The sequence below is a fragment of the Macaca mulatta genome, chromosome 1 (genome assembly GCF_049350105.2).
Source record: "Macaca mulatta isolate MMU2019108-1 chromosome 1, T2T-MMU8v2.0, whole genome shotgun sequence".
Classification (NCBI taxonomy): Eukaryota; Metazoa; Chordata; class Mammalia; order Primates; family Cercopithecidae; genus Macaca; species Macaca mulatta.
Genome location: NC_133406.1, coordinates 214,198,158 through 214,211,389, shown reverse-complemented (window position 1 = coordinate 214,211,389; position 13,232 = coordinate 214,198,158). Strand labels below are relative to the sequence as shown.

At 47.7% G+C, this 13,232-nt stretch overlaps 1 protein-coding gene across 3 annotated transcripts in view; it reads left to right on the top strand.

The window, feature by feature from the left end:
- ARID1A (AT-rich interaction domain 1A) overlaps positions 1-7,709 on the top strand; it is an 85,912-nt gene extending 78,203 nt beyond the window's left edge. For 2 of the 3 annotated variants that reach the window (XM_015132127.3, XM_015132119.3), the window contains exons 18-20: positions 198-1,089; positions 1,451-1,581; positions 4,624-7,709. In XM_015132127.3, the coding sequence (XP_014987613.2) occupies positions 198-1,089; positions 1,451-1,581; positions 4,624-6,357 (2,757 nt within the window). In that variant the 3' untranslated portion in view covers positions 6,358-7,709. The remainder of the gene's footprint in view (positions 1-197; positions 1,090-1,450; positions 1,582-4,623) is intronic. The other variant, XM_077967132.1, reaches the window with a different exon arrangement.
- Positions 7,710-13,232: the final 5,523 nt, after the last annotated feature.

Sequence of the window (13,232 nt, the reverse complement as noted above, 5' to 3'; positions counted from 1 at the left end):
ACTTAGAGCAAGGGAGGGGAAGAAAGAGTGGTGGTTGCTTTTGGAAACAACTTCAAAAAATAATTTGTTAAGGTGATTCCCATGTTTCCTTGGAGTCTATGGCCACCAGGCATCTAGTTGTAGCCATCTCGGCATCTGTGGGCTTTATGTCCCTGAGTGCAGAGTATTAACTTCCCCTCTGCTTGTCTCTGCCTTAGAATTACAAGCGGCCAATGGATGGCACATATGGCCCTCCTGCCAAGCGGCATGAAGGGGAGATGTACAGCGTGCCATACAGCACTGGGCAGGGGCAACCTCAGCAGCAGCAGTTGCCCCCAGCCCAGCCCCAGCCTGCCAGCCAGCAACAAGCTGCCCAGCCTTCCCCTCAGCAAGATGTATACAACCAATATGGCAATGCCTATCCTGCCACTGCCACCGCTGCTACTGAGCGCCGACCAGCAGGCGGCCCCCAGAACCAATTTCCATTCCAGTTTGGCCGAGACCGTGTCTCTGCACCCCCTGGCACCAATGCCCAGCAAAACATGCCACCGCAAATGATGGGCGGCCCCATACAGGCATCAGCTGAGGTTGCTCAGCAAGGCACCATGTGGCAGGGGCGTAATGACATGACCTATAATTATGCCAACAGGCAGAGCACGGGCTCTGCTCCCCAGGGCCCCGCCTATCATGGCGTGAACCGAACAGATGAAATGCTGCACACAGATCAGAGGGCCAACCATGAAGGCCCGTGGCCTTCCCATGGCACACGCCAGCCCCCATATGGTCCCTCTGCCCCTGTGCCCCCCATGACAAGGCCCCCTCCATCTAACTACCAGCCCCCGCCAAGCATGCAGAATCACATTCCTCAGGTATCCAGCCCTGCTCCCCTGCCCCGGCCAATGGAGAACCGCACCTCTCCTAGCAAGTCTCCATTCCTGCACTCTGGGATGAAAATGCAGAAGGCAGGTCCCCCAGTACCTGCCTCACACATAGCACCTGCCCCTGTGCAGCCCCCCATGATTCGGCGGGATATCACCTTCCCACCTGGCTCTGTTGAAGCCACACAGCCTGTGTTGAAGCAGAGGAGGCGGCTCACAATGAAAGACATTGGTAAGGAGATCTCCCTCATTCGGTTGCCTAATCTGCCCCTTTCCGTCTTGTCCATTGTTCCCTCCACCTTAATATTCTGGATGAGGTTGAATCTGGTCCAGTATTGACTAAAATAGAACCAAAGAACTTTGGAAAAGGAAGAAATAAGCTAACTAAAAGTTTTCCTTCAAAACATTGCCATGCAGTGATGTCCTAGACAGACAGCTTAGAAGCCATGAGGGGCTGGTGTGTGTCATCTCCCAGACAGGAACTGCCTTCTACATTGTGTTATCTTCAGAGTAGCCTCACTGATGGGGCAACCCTGGGGGTGCCTCCAGCCAACCCGGGTTTGGTGGATGGACGACATGGAGGTTTATTTCAGGAACCCCGGAGGCATGGCGGGTAATGATGTCCCTCAAGTCTGGTCTCCTGGCAGAGAGCACATGGGCATTAGATACCATCAACATCCTGCTATATGATGACAACAGCATCATGACCTTCAATCTCAGTCAGGTGAGTATCAGTGCCTGGGGAAGATTGAGATGGTTTGGGATCTTCTTAGTGTAGACAATGGGAATGTCTCATCTTTAGCCACCATGGTCTTTCTCTTTCACTCTTGTAGATATCTTCCATGCCAGTACTTTGCTTCCTTTGCCTCTGGGCACGGGCCCAGGATCTTGAGAGCAATAATAATTTGTTTACATGATACCTTAACACAGGATTGACTTCAAAAGGAATTTGGGAGACACTTTGGGGTATTAGTAAGAATGCAGATTCTATTGATGCCAGTGGGGACACCACATTTTCTAGAAGAATCTTGTGTGTTTTGTTTTTTTTTAATAGAGACAAGGTTTCACTGTGTTGCCCAGGTTCATGAACTCCTGAGTTCAAGTGATCCTCCCAAAGTGCTAGGATTACAGGCGTGAGCCACCAGGCCTGGCCTGAATCTGTGGTCTTTTTATCAGTGAGCAGAGTACATTGTTTCCATTTTTCCCTTTCTTCTTTGAACAGTAGGGGCCTTTGTTGATCCCAGTGTCCTTAGATGTAGAGTTGGATGGGGGATTTGGTTGTTTAACAATATTCTTACAAAGCTGATTGTTCAGACCCACCCCCCATAGGATGTGCACACTAGTAGAGGTGCTGGAAAGAGTTTGTGCTGCATCATCCTACTCTTTTTCTTTTGATCATCTTTAATACCTACCAACCTGTATATCAAGGAGCTGACTTATTAATAGTTACCATTTATTGTGCTCTTATTTTGTGCCAGGTCCTTAATATTCTGTTTCATGTCATCCTAGCAACAGCCCTCAGAGACAGGAGATATGGTCATTTAGGGATGAGTAAATAGGCTCAGAGTCTTACCCTTGTTGAGGTTCACATAGCTGTCAGTAGAATCTATCTGATTCCTAAGCCTGATTTTATTTCCATTGCATATTATTGCCTACCATGAGAAAGGAAAAATTTTGATAGAGCAATTTTCATATGCCAGGTATTTGACATCTCCCATTTACACCTCAGAATAACCCTGTAAAGTTTAGGAATTTTTATTTTATACAGCTACTTCCTGGAAAAGCCAGAATTTTTTTTTTTTTTTTTTTTAAGAGACTCTGGCACCTAGGCTGGAGTGTAGTAGTGCCCTCATGGCTCACTGCAGCCTCAAACTTCTGGGCTCAAGTGATCCTCTTGCCTCAGCCTCCTGAGTAGCTGGTACTACAGGCAAATGCCACCATGTCCAGCTATTTATCTATTTTGAGACAGGATCTCCATTACTCAAGCTAGAGTGCAGTGGTGCAATCACAGCTCACTGCAGTCTCGACCTTCCAGGCTCAGGTGATCCTCCCACCTCAGCTTCCCAAGTAGCTAGGACTACAGGTGCACGCCAACATGCTCAGCTAATTATTATTATTATTATTATTATTATTATTATTATTATTATTATTTTGAGAGACGGGGCTTCACCATGTTGCCCAGGCTGATCTCAGACTCCTGGGCTCAAGTGATTCACCTGCCTCAGCCTCTCAAAGTACAGGTGTGAGCCACTGCTCCAGGCCCCAGCTAACTTCCTTATTTTTTGTAGAGGCATGGTCTCACTGTGTTGCCCAGGCTGGTCTCAAACTCCTAGGCTCAACTGATTCTCCCACTTCAACCTTCCAAAGTATTGGGACTACCGGCTGGGAGCAGTGGCTCACGCCTGTAATCCCAGCACTTCAGGAGGCCGAGGCAGAAGGATCGCTTGAGGTCAGGAATTTGAGACCAGCTTGGCCAACATGGTGAAACCCTGTCTCTACTAAAAATACAGAAATTAGGCTGGGCGTGGTGGCTCACTCCAGTAATCCTCACACTTTGGGAGGGAGGCCAAGGTGGGTGGATCAGTTGAGGTTAGGAGTTCAAGACCAGCCTGGCCAATATGGTAAAACCCCATATCTACCAAAATATAAAAATTAGCCGGGCCTGGTGGCACACCTGTAATCCCAGCTACTTGGGAGGCAGAGGCAGGAGAATCACTTTGAACCCAGGAGGCAGAGGTTGCAGTGAGCTGAGATTGCACCACTGCACTCCAGCCTGGCCAACAGAGCGGGACTCTGTCTCAAAAAAAAAAAAAAAAAATACACACACACACATACACACACCCCACACACACTATCCCGATGTGGTGGCAGGCGCCTGTAATCCCAGCTACTCGGGAGGCTAAGGCAGGAGAAGAATCACTTGAACCCAGGAGGCGGAGGCTGCAGCCAGCTGAGATCACACCACTACACTCCAGCCTGGATGACAGTGAGACTTTGTCTCAAAAAAAAAACAAAAAAAAGTGTTGGGATTACAGGTGTGAGCCACTGCTTCCAGCCCCTAGATCTAATTTGAAAGCCCTTATTTTTTTCCCATCTGCTCTACTGTTCAGCCAAAGATTGTGACTGGAGAGGAGTGTTTTCTTCTAGAGGTAAATAAATGGCCTATATATTACCCAAGGTGGAATTTGGGTCTCTGTAGCCCCAGTTTGGACCAGTGTTTGGAGAGCTGAAGCCTCATCCCACTCCTTATGCTGCAAGATCCATGGAGTTCCAGCCCCCTGGACTATTGGGGAGCTTGGAGAAGAGAGCCATGAACATCTGCCCACATTGCATTCTCTTCTCTTAGCTTGAGTCACCATGCCTAAGCTTGGGTTCCACTTGGCAGTGAGATGGAGAGAATGTCCTAAAAGAGATAATATGGCAGTGACCACCAGGTTGGAAACTGGCCTGGTGAAGAACAGCAGAAGATTGATTGGGAAAAGAGAAGGCTAAGAGATGACTGGCCCTGGTGGGTGAGGTGCAAAGCTGTTGGCTAGTGTTCCTGGAGATAGGCTTATGTGAAGGTAGGTTGGGCAGAAGAAAGAACTTTGTGTTGGGCATAGAAGAGATTAAGATGAACAATTTGCTCTGTGGAGAACCTTTGGGAAAGGAGCAACTCTGCCTCTCCCAGCTGATACAGAAGACTTGGGGAGGTCTCTCAAGTCAAGGATTCTGTTCTTTGACCACTTTTATCCCTTAATTTATTTCCTGTTCTTTCTCTTTTTAGCTCCCAGGGTTGCTAGAGCTCCTTGTAGAATATTTCCGACGATGCCTGATTGAGATCTTTGGCATTTTAAAGGAGTATGAGGTGGGTGACCCAGGACAGAGAACGCTACTGGATCCTGGGAGGTTCAGCAAGGTGTCTAGTCCAGCTCCCATGGAGGGTGGGGAAGAAGAAGAAGAACTTCTAGGTCCTAAACTAGAAGAGGAAGAAGAAGAGGAAGTAGTTGAAAATGATGAGGAGATAGCCTTTTCAGGCAAGGACAAGCCAGCTTCAGAGAATAGTGAGGAGAAGCTGATCAGTAAGTTTGACAAGCTTCCAGTAAAGATCGTACAGAAGAATGACCCATTTGTGGTGGACTGCTCAGATAAGCTTGGGCGTGTGCAGGAGTTTGACAGTGGCCTGCTGCACTGGCGGATTGGTGGGGGGGACACCACTGAGCATATCCAGACCCACTTCGAAAGCAAGACAGAGCTGCTGCCTTCCCGGCCTCATGCACCCTGCCCACCAGCCCCCCGGAAGCATGTGACAACAGCAGAGGGTACGCCAGGGACAACAGACCAGGAGGGACCCCCACCTGATGGACCTCCAGAAAAACGGATCACAGCCACTATGGATGACATGTTGTCTACTCGGTCTAGCACCTTGACCGAGGATGGAGCTAAGAGTTCAGAGGCCATCAAGGAGAGCAGCAAGTTTCCATTTGGCATTAGCCCAGCACAGAGCCACCGGAATATCAAGATCCTAGAGGACGAACCCCACAGTAAGGATGAGACCCCACTGTGTACCCTTCTGGACTGGCAGGATTCTCTTGCCAAGCGCTGTGTCTGTGTCTCCAATACCATTCGAAGCCTGTCATTTGTGCCAGGCAATGACTTTGAGATGTCCAAACACCCAGGGCTGCTGCTCATCCTGGGCAAGCTGATCCTGCTGCACCACAAGCACCCAGAACGGAAGCAGGCACCACTAACTTATGAGAAGGAGGAGGAACAGGACCAAGGGGTGAGCTGCAACAAAGTGGAGTGGTGGTGGGACTGCTTGGAGATGCTCCGGGAAAACACCTTGGTTACACTCGCCAACATCTCGGGGCAGTTGGACCTATCCCCATACCCCGAGAGCATTTGCCTGCCTGTCCTGGACGGACTCCTACACTGGGCAGTTTGCCCTTCAGCTGAAGCCCAGGACCCCTTTTCCACCCTGGGCCCCAATGCCGTCCTTTCCCCGCAGAGACTGGTCTTGGAAACCCTCAGCAAACTCAGCATCCAGGACAACAATGTGGACCTGATTCTGGCCACACCCCCCTTCAGTCGCCTGGAGAAGTTGTATAGCACTATGGTGCGCTTCCTCAGTGACCGAAAGAACCCGGTGTGCCGGGAGATGGCTGTGGTACTGCTGGCCAACCTGGCTCAGGGGGACAGCCTGGCAGCTCGTGCCATTGCAGTGCAGAAAGGCAGTATCGGCAACCTCCTGGGCTTCCTAGAGGACAGCCTTGCCGCCACGCAGTTCCAGCAGAGCCAGGCCAGCCTCCTCCACATGCAGAACCCACCCTTTGAGCCAACTAGTGTGGACATGATGCGGCGGGCTGCCCGCGCGCTGCTTGCCCTGGCCAAGGTGGACGAGAACCACTCAGAGTTTACTCTGTACGAATCACGGCTGTTGGACATCTCGGTATCACCGTTGATGAACTCATTGGTTTCACAAGTCATTTGTGATGTACTGTTTTTGATTGGCCAGTCATGACAGCCGTGGGACACCTCCCCCCCTGTGTGTGTGTGCGTGTGTGGAGAACTTAGAAACTGACTGTTGCCCTTTATTTATGCAAAACCACCTCAGAATCCAGTTTACCCTGTGCTGTCCAGCTTCTCCCTTGGGAAAAAGTCTCTCCTGTTTCTCTTTCCTCCTTCCGCCTCTCCCCGTCCACCACCTCACGCCTTTCTGTTCCTTGACCTCACCTTACTCCCCTCAGGACCCCACCCCACCCTCTTTGAAAAGACAAAGCTCTGCCTACATAGAAGACTTTTTTTATTTTAACCAAAGTTACTGTTGTTTACAGTGAGTTTGGGGAAAAAAAAATAAAATAAAAATGGCTTTCCCAGTCCTTGCATCAACGGGACGCCACATTTCATAACTGTTTTTAATGGTAAAAAAGAAAAAAGGAAAAAAATACAAAAAAAAAAATTCTGAAGGACAAAAAAGGTGACTGCTGAACTGTGTGTGGTTTATTGTTGTACATTCACAATCTTGCAGGAGCCAAGAAGTTCGCAGTTGTGAACAGACCCTGTTCACTGGAGAGGCCTGTGCAGTAGAGTGTAGACCCTTTCATGTACTGTACTGTACACCTGATACTGTAAACATACTGTAATAATAATGTCTCACATGGAAACGAGAAAACGCTGGGTCAGCAGCAAGCTGTAGTTTTTAAAAATGTTTTTAGTTAAACGTTGAGGAGAAAAAAAAAAGGCTTTTCCCCCAAAGTATCATGTGTGAACCTACAACACCCTGACCTCTTTCTCTCCTCCTTGATTGTATGAATAACCCTGAGATCACCTCTTAGAACTGGTTTTAACCTTTAGCTGCAGCGGCTGCGCTGCCACGTGTGTATATATATGACGTTGTACATTGCACATACCCTTGGATCCCCACAGTTTGGTCCTCATCCCAGCTACCCCTTTATAGTATGACGAGTTAACAAGTTGGTGACCTGCACAAAGCGAGACACAGCTATTTAATCTCTTGCCAGACATCGCCCCTCTTGGTGCGATGCTGTACAGGTCTCTGTAAAAAGTCCTTGCTGTCTCAGCAGCCAATCAACTTATAGTTTATTTTTTTCTGGGTTTTTGTTTTGTTTTGTTTTCTTTCTAATCGAGGTGTGAAAAAGTTCTAGGTTCAGTTGAAGTTCTGATGAAGAAACACAATTGAGATTTTTTCAGTGATAAAATCTGCATATTTGTATTTCAACAATGTAGCTAAAACTTGATGTAAATTCCTCCTTTTTTTCCTTTTTTGGCTTAATGAATATCATTTATTCAGTATGAAATCTTTATACTATATGTTCCACGTGTTAAGAATAAATGTACATTAAATCTTGGTAAGACTTTTGTGAAGCTTTTTATTTTCAAACTAAAACTTGACCTTTGTCGGGGGGTAGGAGGTAGTCCTGTTTTTGCAAACCTCCCTTAGTGTGAGATCTCCCCTAAATAGTGGCATCTGTCCAAAATAAGACAACCATTTATCTGGAGGCAACCTCCAACTTAATCACTTGTAATATCTCTGGACTGGCTCTTTTCCCTGACTCCAGACTAGAGCATTCAGCCATCTTCTTGTCATCCCTGCTTGGAAGTTTACTTTGAACATGCCAAAGCTAAAATGTCCTGTCTTCCCCCACTAGAAACCTGCTTCTACCATAGTTTTGGTTTTTTGTGTTTTCCTTTCAGTAAATGGCAACTCCATTCTATCACGTGCCAAAAAAATCCTTGACTTCTTTCACTTCCACATCCAATCTGTTAGCACTCTACAAAGTAATCCTCAATCCCGCACTACTACTGTAGTTCAAGACACTGTTATATCTTGGATTCTTGAAATACCTCCAAATTGGCCTCCCTGCTTCTGCTTTGCCTGGTTGAACCTATTCTCAACAGAACAACCAAAAGGACCCCTATAAAAGGTAAGTCAGATAAAATGCCTTCAGTGCTTCTGGCTCTGAGTAAGTAAAAATCCAGACTCGCCGGGCGCGGTGGCTCACGCCTGTAATCCCAGCACTTTGGGAGGCCGAGGCGGGCGGATCACAAGGTCAGGAGATCGAGACCACGGTGAAACCCCGTCTCTACTAAAAATACAAAAAATTAGCCGGGCGCGGTTGTGGGCGCCTGTAGTCCCAGCTACTCGGGAGGCTGAGGCAGGAGAATGGTGTGAACCTGGGAGGCGGAGCTTGCAGTGAGCCGAGATCGCGCCACTGCACTCCAGCCTGGGCGACAGAGCGAGACTCCGTCTCAAAAAAAAAAAAAAAATCCAGACTCAAAGTGGCCTACAAGGCCCTGAGTTATCTAGCTTACCTCTACCTTTCCTGCACCATCCGTCTTGCCCGTTACTCACCCCACTGTACAGAGATGTTTCCACCTTGGAGTCTTTGTACTTTCTACTCTCACCAAATAACTGCATGGCTCAAGTCCTCAGCTGCTTCAAGTCTTTGTCCAAATACATAAGTAAGACTTTTCCTGGTCACCTTACTTAGAATAGCAATCTCTGCCCCCCAACTACATTTCCCTTGTCTGCCTAATTTTTCCTGTGGCACTTGTTACCATCTGGCCTATTACAAGTTATACTTACCTGTCACCTTCCACTGAAATGTAAATTGAGGGTGGTGGGAGGGTTAATTTGTTCTCTGGTGCATCCCTGTGCTAACATACAGCCTGGCACATAGCATCTACTTTAGTAGTAGTTGAATGATACTGTCAATGTTGGCTAGATGGAGTTGCTTTTATGAGGCTAATGTCACAATGTATAGTTTCTCTGTTCACCCCCTTCCTTAGGGAAACTGAGAAGCCTCAAGTTCCTCAGGAGAAATCAGAAGCAGTAAGAGAAAAAAATGCTATTACTGTGGACACTTAGAAGTGAAATCTGAAACAAACAACAGTTTTCTATTGTGTACCTACTTATATTCTGGACATAACACATCACAATCCTACAACAATCCTGTGCCTGTGAAGTCAGTATGTGGCTCCCATTTTACAGCTGAAGAAAGAGGCTAAGAAAAGTGAAAGACTTAAGTTCATACACCAAGCAAGTTCCACCTGACTCCAAGGATCATGCTTTTCTTAATATGCCACACTACCTTCTTTCTTGTCATCCCTGCTTGGAAGTTTACTTTGAACATGCCAAAGCTAAAATGTCCTGTCTTTCTGGATGTCCATCCTTTCTGGATGAGAACCCAACCAGGAGTAAGGGATCTAGCTGTGGAGCTCAGCAAGCAAGATTTGTTTTTATTGTCTTTAACACAAGGTAAAATTGTCCTAAGAATTTCAATCAAGTGTTCATTAGACTAAGTGTGGCTGTTAATATTTGGGTCAGGAACAGGATTTGAATAATTAGTATTTCTCAATTGAGAAAGGAAAACCTTTGTCAACCAAGATGCCTTCCTAGGACTCTTCTAGAAAAAGTTAAATGGGAAGTTTTTCATATCTACAATTTTGGTAAGCAATATTGCTAATGGCTATTTTTGTTCTGGGTCTCGAGCTCCGTTTGCTAGTCTAGAAATGCATATCTGGACTGTGTGTGGAGCATTACCTAGGAGTTCGGTTTCCTGGGTTCCTTTCATCTGCTCTCCTGCAATGCAGGGAGAGCCTAGCCTGGTTCCAGTTTCTGACTGGAGTTACCATGGCCAAGAGAACTGCTGGCCAGTGAGCTGTGAGTAATTTGCTTTTGAGAAGTAAATAGAACCTAGCCAGCAGAGAACCCAGGGGTGTGGCCAGTAGTTCTTTTCCCAGGCTCCTCCCTCCCCACCCCCCAAATGACCTTAACCTTCTTTCATAGCTGGAGAGCAGCCAAGTCCAGCCTAAACAATACTCTAAACCTCATTGGCTCTTTTGCCTTGTAGCCACTGCCACCCCCAAGTGGCTAAGGCCTTCCCACTAGGCCACTCAGTGGGGTCAAGGTTTTCTAACTATTGAAAGGCAAACACTGAAGGAAGGGTGAAAAATATCTAGTGACCATGGGCTTTAAATGATGAGTGTTTGGCTCCTGCAGTTGCAGGCAAGGCAGAGTCTTTGTCCTTGGGTGGATGGGCATCTTCAAGTGATCAGGCAGAGGCCAAAAAGGATGCTTTTGGTAAATGACACCTGACTGGTGTCACCTCAAGTGTCAGGATGGATGTAAATGTCACCCAGCATCCTTGGAAACTGCCAATGAATGCCTTTTTTTTTTTTTTTTTTGAGATGGAGTCTCGCTCTGTCGCCCAGGCTGGAGTGCAGTGGCCGGATCTCAGCTCACTGCAAGCTCCGCCTCCCGAGTTTACGCCATTCTCCTGCCTCAGCCTCCCGAGTAGCTGGGACTACAGGTGCCCCCCACCTCGCCCGGCTAGTTTTTTGTATTTTTTAGTAGAGACGGGGTTTCACCGTGTTAGCCAGGATGGTCTCGATCTCCTGACCTCGTGATCCGCCCGTCTCGGCCTCCCAAAGTGCTGGGATTACAGGCTTGAGCCACCGTGCCCGGCCATGAATGCCTTTTTATCCACAGCAAAAAGAAGTAGCATAAAGTTCTGGTAAAGCATAGCTGCTTTTCATCAGAGGCCAGTATGGTCACTTTGGCCCCACAATGGCATGACATCAGAGCCAGCATCCCAGATTAGGATCAGCTACTCCAATTCCATAGGACTGGGGCCATGGAAAGTGTAGCATCTAGAAACTATACTGCTGAGAGTAGGTACACTGGGCCGGTCCTCTGCCCAGTCTAGGGCCAAGGCCACCTCCAGAAGTGGAGGCAGGAGCACGGCAAGGCAGCTACAGAGAGAAATGAATTGTCAGTTTCTCCAGGGAAGTGAGTGTTCTGTGAGAACCACGTAACTTCCTTCTCTACACCTTCAGTGGGAAAATCACTTTTTTGTAGTGAGTTATAACAGCTGTTCTTTATGAGCATTGTATGCCAAGCACTATAAATCCTATGAAGTAGATATCATCTCCACCAAGGCAAGGATTGTTTCTGTCTTGCTCAGTGTTGCATCATCATCCCATCACATAGTAGGCATTCCTGTACTGTTGAACAAATCAAACGGTAAGATAGGACTTTGATGGAGGAAAAGAGTAGGTTGGAGCTGTTAAGACTTGGTGTGCCCATCTTAGCATAGCCCGTAAAGACTATTAGTCATATGGGAAAAAAGGAAGAGAGGGAAAGAGGTAAATCTGTGAAAGATTAAAATAGTGTGGAGTGGGAGAACCAGCCTGGGAGGCTGGAGACCCGAATTCAAGTCCCATCACTACCACTAGCTATGTGACTTCTTGCCAGTCACTTCCCCTTTGTGATCCTTAACTCCCTCATCCATAAAACAGAGGTATAGGATTAAAGAAATTGATTTATTGACCATATCTTTATTGAAGACACACAGTGTGCAAGGCACTGTTCTAACACTGGAAATACATTGGTGAACAAAGCCCTTGCTCCTCCATTACACTCAGAAGCTTACATTCCAGAAGAGGGAAACAGACATTGAAACAAATAAAATTCATGGACAGGACAAGCAGATGGTGTTAAGTGCTATGAATAAAGCGGAGGCCGGGCACAGTGGCTCACACCTGTAATCCTAGCATTTTGGGAGGCCAAGGTGGGTGGATCCTTTGACCCCAGGAGTTCCAGACTAGCCTTGGCAATATAGTGAGGCTTCATCTTTAAAAAAAAAAAAAAAAAAAAAAAGAGGCCGGGCGTGGTGGCTCAAGCCTGTAATCCCAGCACTTTGGGAGGCCGAGACGGGTGGATCACCTAGGTCAGGAGATTGAGACCATCCTGGCTAACACGGTGAAACCCCGTCTTTACTAAAAAATACAAAAAACTGGCCCGGCGCGGTGGCTCACGCCTGTAATCCCTGCACTTTGGGAGGCCGAGGCGGGCGGATCACGAGGTCAGGAGATCGAGACCATCCTGGCTAACACGGTGAAACCCCCGTCTCTACTAAAATACAAAAAATTAGCCAGGCGCGGTGGCGGGCGCCGGTAGTCCCAGCTACTCGGGAGGCTGAGGCAGGAGAATGGCGCGAACCTGGGAGGCGGAGCTTGCAGTGAGCCGACATGGTGCCACTGCACTCCAGCCTGGGCGACAGAGTGAAGACTCCGCCTAAAAAAATAAATAAATAAATACAAAATACAAAAAACTAGCCAGGCGAGGGGGCCAGTGCCTGTAGTCCCAGCTACTCGGGAGGCTGAGGCAGGAGAATGGTGTAAACCCAGGAGGCGGAGCTTGCAGTGAGCTGAGATCCGGCCACTGCACTCCAGCCTGTGCGACAGAGCGAGATTCCGTCTCAAAAACAAACAAAAAAAAGAACAGACTGATGGGATAGTACAGGGAAAGCCACTCTGAGGAGGTGACATCTCTTCTGAGACCCCAAACATAATGGACTGGCCAAAGGGTGGTCTGAAAGAAGAGTGCTTCAAGCAGGGAAAATAGCAAGAGCAGAATGAGGCAAGTTCAAAGAACAGAAATGATGTAACCGTCTTAAATCCTAAGCTTCTAGAATAGTAATGCATTGCTTGCATTGTTCGGGTTAGGGATTTGCATGTGATAGTTTCTTGGTGATGTGGGATATGTGCTTCTTAATGGAAATGTCTGGGAAGTGTGGAGTCTTTCTGGAGCCTGGGATATGGCTCTGTCTCACTTGCTTTCCACAGTTCTGGTAGCTCAGCTGGCTCCCTGGGTAGATGCAGGCTCCATCTTAGCTGCAGACTCTACAAGAACACTGAGAGGCCGCCTCCTTCACTACTCAAAGCCTTGGAGCCCTAGAAACCCCTCCTATACCACCTAGCCTTCTTCCAATCTGATACCAGGGAGTCAGGGCTTTGAGAGCACAAGATTCAGCTTCCTTGTTTTCCTGTCAGAGCAGAAGTCAGAAAATGAAACGGAAACAGAGCGGAAGA